We start from the raw sequence: 8,373 nt of genomic DNA, 5'->3' as shown, positions 1-8,373 counted from the left end.
AGAAGGTGCGTGAAAGGCAGGTAGCCGTGCGGGGGCTTCGGGCGGGAAGGTAAAAGGTGGTGCAGGCGGCAGGACATCGTGTACTTACGGCATTTGTCTTTGATGCTCTGGACGAGGGCGCATTGCTTCAAGGGGAAAGGAAACAAGGCGTGAGCGGGGCAGACGGGGGGCGGGCAGGACCCCGGGGCGGGGCGGGCAGGACCCCGGGGCGCACCGCACGCGTGCAACTTACATCGACCGCGTCGCCTCTGTTGCCTTTGGGGCCCTGGAAAGCAAGAGGGAGAGGCTGACGCGGCCACAGAGACAGGACGGGGCACGGGGCGAGCTCGGCTGATCTGCATCGTTTTGGGATCTCCCTGTCACTCAAACTTTACCGGTCAAAGAGCAAAAGCGAGAAGAATTTGAGGACAAATCGTTCCCCCTGCGAGGTAAATAGCTTCACAGCCTGAGAACCCAGAGGCACATCACAAATCTGGGGACGCGAACCCAGACACCCCCGTTTCAGAGAAAGGGGAGCACGTCCTCCACCCTGTTCGCAGGAGGGCGGTGAGGTGTCGCTCAGCTACCTGTCGGCATCAAGCCCACTGCATCCCAGCTGACGGCACCCCAGGGGTGACCCTGGCCGCCCTCGGCCCCTGTCTCATCCCAGCACGTGTCCAGCCTGGCGGTCCAGCAGTCGCCCGTGGGCCGCTCGGGAGGCGGGGTGACGGCCGGCAGGCTCTGAACCACGAAGCGGTAGCTCCCTTGGGGGTTCATAGACCAAGGGAAGTTCCCCCCAAACCGAGGTCTGACATGACTATATTCTTCCACACGAAGCCACCAAGAGCGGTTAAAACGGTTCCTTTTTGTTTCCTACACGAGCCTCACGCGAGGCCCTGACACGGGAGGTGACAAAGGTCGCGACACACCCCAGGCCAGACGGTTCCACATAAAACTCGCCTCAACGCTTTCTCATTCCCCCAAAACTCAAAAGCTCTTTTCTCCGTCGTAGCGTCGGAGGGGAAGCGGTTTAAACGTCAAAAATAACAACGATAACGACAAAAACGTAGAAGCCCCCTGCCGTGAGGGAGGGAGGGGGCGCGGGCTGGAGTTTCGGGGACCACGGGTAAGGAGTCTGCTTGCTCAGAACCGGCGGGACACTCACGGATGGTCCTGGGTAACCGGGGTCTCCCTTCTGTCCGACCGTCCCCGGAGGTCCCGAATTTCCCTATGAAGGGCAGAACGAGCATTGTTCAGTTATAGCAGAAGAAGGAAAATTCTCAGCTCTTGCAGCTGCGGAAGGCACTGGAGGTCGTCCAAGCCCACGACCCCTGTGCCCACGACAAATCCCTCACTTGCTGGAAACTTGTGTCCCCAACGCACGAGGGTGGGGACAAGCGGCCTTAACGAATCTGGTGCGCGTCTCCCCACAGCCACGTGCTCTGGAGGTCAGGTGCTTGCTAAGAGCCATTTTAAGACTGTCCGTGGATGCACAAGGGCTCAGTAGCTGACAGTTAGGTCACCATTTGGCCTGGATAACCGATCCAAGGTTTAAAACTCCATCTTGAGTCGTAAATGATCTAGTTTGACAGTCTTGCTGAGCAAATTAACAGGATAATGTAGTACTATGATTTTACCTACATTTTAAGCTAAAACCAACTGTTAGAAACGTTTACCCGTATCTAGACCACGATTTGCTAATTCGAGACTCGGTGCAGTCTTAGGAGGATGAGCGAACACCCACCACTGAAGAGAGTCACCCAGAATCACGGGCAGCTCAGGGAAAAGGAGCCATTCTCGGCGGGAGGCGGGGAACACGCGGTGTCCGCCCAGCTCACCCCTGAGCCTGGCCAGGCCCTTGGGAACTCCATATGCCTCGTGAATGCCTGTCGCCTCACTGTCCGGCAGGACCAAGTATGACCACACAGACCTCGAAATCACTCATTCTGAGACTCGAGTCCCTGTGGTGCCATGCTGGGACTGGACCACGAACAAGTGACCTTCAAGATATGTTAGAGGAAGGGGCTCTCGGGACCTCGTCATGAGGGGTACATCACAGACACAGCCACAGGGGGTCCTGAGGACATCGGTCTATGGCTTAGGGCTCCTGTTCTCCCACCCCGTACGATCACTGGCCAGGCTGTAGGTGAAGAGGATGATGTTCAGAGAAGCCGTGGAGGCATCACTGACCGAACGCCCTCCCACACCTGGCCTCGTTCCCACCCACACCCACAGCCACGGTGAGGTCAGACTCACCCTTCGGCCTCTGATGCCTTTGGGTCCCGGAGCTCCACCTGCTCCTGACTCACCGGACACACCCTGGGAAGAGAGCCAGGCAGTGGCACATTCAGCTCGGGAATTGAGGTCTCGCCGAAGGTCCCTGGGGCATCTGGCCACACCCCCCAGGGCGGCCGAATGGCTAACTGTGCTTTCCTTTTCCGCTGGTCACCCCAGTGCCTCTGTCTTTCGCGGACTCAGTCCCCGCGTACTGAACCCGTATTGGTGATACCGTACAGAGCACAGCGTTTTAAGGTTGACGATGTATTTTATTGAGGTGTCTTTTCATTTACTCCCCACAAGCACCATGACAAGTGTATACTGTCATCTCCATGTGACAGGTGAGGGAGGATCAGAGAGAGGGTGAGGCCTTTCCCGGGGTCGCTCGTTCATAAGTGGCCCATCCAAGACCAGAGCTCAGATATTCGGATTCACAGCCCGTGGACGCAGCAGACCCCGTCCCCCCGCCCCCAACTGCGGTGACGGCTCAATGTTTACCTTGGGACCTGGGTATCCGGGGAACCCTCTTTCTCCCTATAAAAGATAAAGAAATGGCTCAAAATTTACTCCCAATTTAAATTCATCTGAAATAAATTATTCTTGAGCTGAAAAGTACATCTATCCATGGAGTCATCAAGAGAAAAATAAATCATTCTGTTACAAAAAATTTCTGAGAGAGGATTCTTCAAAAACGCGACGTGTCGGAAGTACATACTTTTTTGCCTTTGCGACCTTCGCTGCCGACTCCATCTCGCCCATCGTCTCCCTGCGTGGAGAGATAGTGTTGCTGCAGGTCACCGCGTCGGGCACGCCACTGTCCCCTCTGTCTAGAGCCCTGGGCAGGGTTCTCCTGGGTCTCTCAGACACTCCCAGAGCGAAGTACAGATCAAGGAAGTGTTTCCACGGCTCCCTCACCCTCCAGGGGTTACATGTCTGTAAGCGGCCGGGCCCGGAGCAGTCCTCGGGCACACGGCTCCGGGGACCGCCAGCACGAAGCACCGCCGGCAGCTATTGGTAACGAGACCGCTCGGATGCGGAATCTAAGACTCAGCGTCACACCTGAGGGTCTCGGAGCTGAAAGGACCCTCGAAGGTCAGCTCGACTCTGGGCATCTCTGAGTCTCAGATTCTGCTTCCGAGCAAGCACCGGGGACGTGGCCTCTCACGCCTTCCTGAGTCTTCTGTGCTCGGACCGTCCCCCTCGTCCCCGCGCCCCATCCCCTCCTTCCAGCTCATGCCACCAGATGTCCGTCTCCAAACTCCCCCTCCCGGGACGCTCAGACCTGACCTGTCACCCTCTCACGGGGTGGGAGGGTGGCGGGGTGGGAACTGGACACGACTTAACTATTTCGAAGGAATCGGAAGAATCTGTGCGAAACGCACGTTAACATCTCCAGAGCGTACCTTAGACATGCTACTTAGATAAGGCACAGTTTAAACGGACACCAACAGCTGCACAGTTCTTGTTCCCAGACCCGTGGGAGCAGAATCGGGACTCGGTGTCCCTCAGCGCTGTGACTAGATTCTAACTTCTGATTTTTTTTTTTTCCCCTCTGCTTCTGAGATTAAGACTAATAGAATTTTTTTTTTTTTTAACTTTAATTAGCTGTAGAAAAGTTAAATACACCAGATACATATTTTAAAGCTTCGGGCTTATAAGTCAGATCGACCAGGCCCATGTATATAGTTTTGGGGTAAACTAATTCATTTTTTAAAAATTCCCCATATTCTGTAGATTTCTTTTTCCTGCATAGAAATGTACCCTACAAAATTATTGTTAGTGAGAAGTTAGATTATTTTAAATAACACTTTTTTAAATGAGTTATCGAGGTAATTTCTCTTCCTAGAACGCCTCATTCAAAGGAAACTCTTTCTACCTGAATTGAGACCTTATCAAACCCAATTCCATGTTAATCCAAAGACATTTATTCCCCCCAGAAACGCTCCATTAGTCATGCTCACAAAGCATTTGCAGGACTGGACGTGAAGAGGGCTTAAGCTTCAGTAAGCCCCCACGTTCATTCGCCCCACAAAATATAGGGAAAACATCTTTCACCCACTCCCTCCCAATGAAATAAAACTTGTGTTGAAATTTATTTTCTAATTATAAGCAGCAGGCTTGTTAGTTCTAGTCACAGCCCCCACGATGCGAGAAGCCACTGTTGAGTCACCTCTGTTTGGAACAAACCCGATTGGCAACGTTAAAGTGCACGGCCCCCCACGCCCCCTTGTCCCCCTCGTACCCCCACTTCCCGAACCCTCCTGGGAAGAGTGCTGGCCTTACCGTCTCCCCACGGGAGCCCCGATTCCCGACTCCTCCCTTCGGTCCTGGGTCTCCGGGTTCACCCTGAGCACGAGAAACGAGGTGGGGACAGCTGAGGGTCTGGGACCGGTTAGACCCGTGACCCCGAGCCCGGCCTGCTCCAGGCAACGCCACCGGCGGGGCTGCCGCCAGCTGCCAACTCTGCCTTTCAGATTTTGAGAAACATGGTTTTTAAACTGCGCCGTGCGGGAGTGGACTCCTCGCCAAGAATCCAGGAGGGTCGGGGCGCGCGCTCCACCACGTGGCACGGGACTTGCCGATGGGGAGGCGAGGGGAAGGGACGTCGGGAAAGAAGCCCCGCGGGGCTGGGCGGGCGCGACTCAGCAGGGAGACCCAGCAGAGGGGGCGAGCTGGGTGCACGCGGACTCTTTTCGTGACGAGGAAATGCTGCCCTTCCAGGTTGCGTATGATGAACCGAGGCTTCTCTCGAGGCCTGGAGACCTGGTCCGCACAGGGCGCTCGGGGAGCACGCTGCGGGAGTCGCAGGTGGCGCGTGGCTCTCCGGTGGGCGCAGCGTGGCTGGCAGAGCCGCTGCATGCAGCACCGCATTAAGAGCTCTGCGGGGTGCCGCCGTCCGCCCCGCCGGCTCGGGGGTGCTGAGCCCTCGTCAGGAGCCACGGCATCCACAGCCGCTGGCGCCAGGGAGCAGGAGGCGTGGAGGGGGCGGGAGCCCTAACGGCCACACCAGCTCTCAGCAGAGCGGTGCGGGCGGGGCCCGAGAGGAGGAGGAGGAGCAAGCAGAGGGACAGCGGAGGGACAGGCCACTGCGGGCGGGGCCGGACGTGGGCGCAGGAAGGAGCGCTGCCTTTGCCAAGACAAACCTTTCTCCCGAGGGGGCCGGCCCTGCCACGTTCTCCAGGAGCGCCCGCGGTCCCGCCGCTCCCCTGGAGGACAGGAGTGAGTCAGTGAAACGGCCACCCTCCAAGCCACCGCGTCTGACCCCTGCCCCTGCCCCGCTCACGGAGGTCGGGGCGCAGCACCCAGCCCGGGCACCCGCCGGAGAGCCCCTCCCATTGCGAAGGCGCGTGGCCGCGGCCTGCACAGACCCACGCATCGGTGTGACCGCTGGGGCGGTTTCGCGACCGCGCCCCAGTGTGGTCTTCGGTGTGCATGTGTGTCCGAAGCCCGACCAGACAGCGAGCACCAGGTGTCACGCGGCTGTATCCGTCTGCCTCGCCACACGCCGCAGTGACACCTGGCGAGACAGGTGTGGAAGCCTGGGCGCACCTGCCCGCTGAGGGAGTGCATGGCCCAGCGGTCCCTCGGGTGGGGCAGCTCGCACCGCCCAGGGGTGACCTAACGAGTATGGCAACCACCAGATGGTGGCGGCTCTCGCTTTCGGTAACCATTTCGAGAGCTTCGCCTCCGCTGCTCAGAGTGGCAGTGAATGCAGAGCGGAAGAAACCCAAGCTTTAAAAATAGGCATTTATCGGATTTCAAAACTGGCGAAGGACTTTCTAAGCAAATGACAACTCTCGCCAAGATCCAGCTTCCACAGCAAAGCACGTTCGTGCCTCTCGTTAGCAACGGGCCCGTCCATTGCCAGGTTTCTGTCATTGTCCTTTCCGTAATGATGACAGGATGGTCCCCTCCCTATCCTGTCACACACGAGGGACACCAGGGCGGGCGGTACCGGGCGCCTGGTCCCAGCTCGGCTGTAGCTGCACGTCTGCCCACCACCTCTAACGGCCAGGGGACATGTCAAAGTTCTTGGTCACCGCGACTTTGACAGCTCGTGTGTCACATTTGAGGATGGGGACTCCTCATACAGAATACTGAACCACAGCCAATCCTCAGGGGCCAAACATGAAACGATTTGGCACCAGGTGAGAAATTCAGCAGATGTAGTTAGATTTTACGCAGCTCCAGCCACGACCTCTCGAGGGGGGAGAGCCAGCCTCGGCCGACCACCCAGTTGGTCTGCATCTGGAAGGCGCAGCCGGGGACCTCAGAGGCCCTGGAGTGCCAAGGAAGAGGGCCGCCACTTCCTCGGGTAAACCGGCCAGCACTGGGAGGACTGAGGCCGGCCCGAGGTCAGCGTGGAGCTCAAGGGAAGGCTTGTCCCCAGGACCACCCATGGGCCCTCAGCCCGCCTGGGCTCTTAGCTAGCCAGGGGAAGCGATCGGTGGAACTTACCCGCGGCCCAGAAATGCCTTGTTCACCAATCAGGCCTGGGGGGCCGGTGGGGCCGGGTGGACCCTGGAGAATGAAAAGGCCGATGTAAGTACCGAGTCGGGGGACGCTCCCTGAAAAAGCTCAGATGACACCTGCACTTTCTACGGAGCCCAGAGCCTCACCGGTGCCAAAAAGGCCACGGGGGCCACGGCTGCAGGAGCCCACCCGGAACGCGGACGGGGCATCAGTTTAGAAAACACGGAACACGCGTTCGAACGGAAGCTCATGCACGGACGTCCAGACGGCCACTATTCCCACACTCCGGACACAGCCCGAGCGTCCATCCACCGACAGACAGATAAAAGCACTGTGGCCGATGCACACGGGGAATATTACTCGGCCATCGAAAGGAATGAAGCACTGCCACGGGCTTCGACGTGGTCAAAGTCAAGAATATGATGCTCATGAAAGAAGCCGAAGGGCCACCTGTCGGACGGTTCCACTGACGTGAAATGTCCAAGACAGGCGAGTCCGTAAACACAGAAAGGAAGGCAGCGTTGCCGGGAGCCGGGGCAGGGGGAGGGGCAGGAGGAGCAGCTAAATGGGCCGGGGCCGCCTCCGGGGACGATGAAACGTGTCGACGCCACACAGAGCTGGCGGTCGGACGGCACCGTGAATGCGCTAAATGCCACTGAGTCGTTCCATCTAAAGCGATTAGTTTTGTGTTCACTTTTGTAAAATGGGCTGTCACCTCAATGTAAACAAAACACCGAGGCATCTGGGAAAAAGCCACCAGGCACGTCGCATAGCGTACTGACCTGTGCACCTCGGGTCCCCTGCTCCCCCGCAGAGCCGGGCTGGCCGGGGCCACCCTTGTTCCCCTGTGAGAGAGAGAGAGAGAAGAGGCAGGGAGGACTCGGGGGGCTAGGCCAGCGGCGGCCCTCTGTCCCGCGGCCACGGCTGGGCGAGCGGATGGCACGACAATCCCAGCCCTGCACGGGGCGTCAAAGCCATCGACCCGGTAACTCCAGGGTGACAGGGTTAAGGCATGGAGCCAGCGGTCATTTCTCATTCTTAAAATCGTGTATTTTTCTTGCCTCGCCTTTTCTTCAAGACAGCTTTGTGAAACAAGGGTCTCTCTTTTTCAGACCCGAACCTGGGAGACACGGAGACATCGTGACTTGCTAACGACCAGTTAGTGGGCACTTCGTGAACGGGAGATGTCCCGGGACCGGCTCTTCCATCTTTTGCCCTATGTGTCCCCACCCCATCCCCACTGTTAACCAATTTAGAAGAAGCTACATTTAAGGAGCTGGGACAAAAGATGGCACCAGCTAATGGAGGTACAAGCCTTCACGGTGAAGGAGAGGGAACGTTTTAACTTGTGGGAGGGTCACGTCTGTGCCCTTTGAGGATGGTCCCCTGAGAGCACTTGGTGACTTACACTGTGGTCACAGAAAAGAGGCACCAACTCAGAGGCTTACCTTAGCTCCCGCTGGTCCCCTCCGGCCAAAGCCGCCCTGTGGGAAAAGCCACACAAACGTGAGGGGGGCCGAGGACAGAGCCCGGGGGCTTCTGCGACCTCGCCCGCACATCCGGCCGGGCCCTATGCCAGACGCCGTACTCAGTCGTCCTCGAGGAAACCCACATAAAAGACACCCTCTTCCCTGCCCTCGTCTC

The 8,373-nt window shown here is 57.9% G+C and overlaps 1 protein-coding gene across 1 annotated transcript in view; it reads right to left on the bottom strand.

Annotated features, from left to right (window-relative positions):
• The window catches only part of LOC105308021 (collagen alpha-3(VI) chain-like), a gene marked incomplete at its 5' end in the record, with an annotated part of 45,363 nt that overhangs the window by 22,971 nt on the left and 14,019 nt on the right, over positions 1 to 8,373 (bottom strand). Inside the window, 11 exons of the mRNA XM_023525190.1 lie at positions 89 to 125; positions 233 to 265; positions 1,145 to 1,207; positions 2,236 to 2,298; positions 2,755 to 2,790; positions 2,972 to 3,022; positions 4,540 to 4,602; positions 5,400 to 5,462; positions 6,715 to 6,777; positions 7,512 to 7,574; positions 8,178 to 8,213. Of these exons, the coding sequence (XP_023380958.1) occupies positions 89 to 125; positions 233 to 265; positions 1,145 to 1,207; positions 2,236 to 2,298; positions 2,755 to 2,790; positions 2,972 to 3,022; positions 4,540 to 4,602; positions 5,400 to 5,462; positions 6,715 to 6,777; positions 7,512 to 7,574; positions 8,178 to 8,213 (571 nt within the window). The remainder of the gene's footprint in view (positions 1 to 88; positions 126 to 232; positions 266 to 1,144; positions 1,208 to 2,235; positions 2,299 to 2,754; positions 2,791 to 2,971; positions 3,023 to 4,539; positions 4,603 to 5,399; positions 5,463 to 6,714; positions 6,778 to 7,511; positions 7,575 to 8,177; positions 8,214 to 8,373) is intronic.

The sequence above is a fragment of the Pteropus vampyrus genome, unplaced genomic scaffold (genome assembly GCF_000151845.1).
Source record: "Pteropus vampyrus isolate Shadow unplaced genomic scaffold, Pvam_2.0 Scaffold540, whole genome shotgun sequence".
Taxonomy (NCBI): domain Eukaryota; kingdom Metazoa; phylum Chordata; class Mammalia; order Chiroptera; family Pteropodidae; genus Pteropus; species Pteropus vampyrus.
The sequence above is the reverse complement of the archived record's forward strand: the minus strand, read 5'-3'. Positions and strand labels throughout refer to the sequence as shown.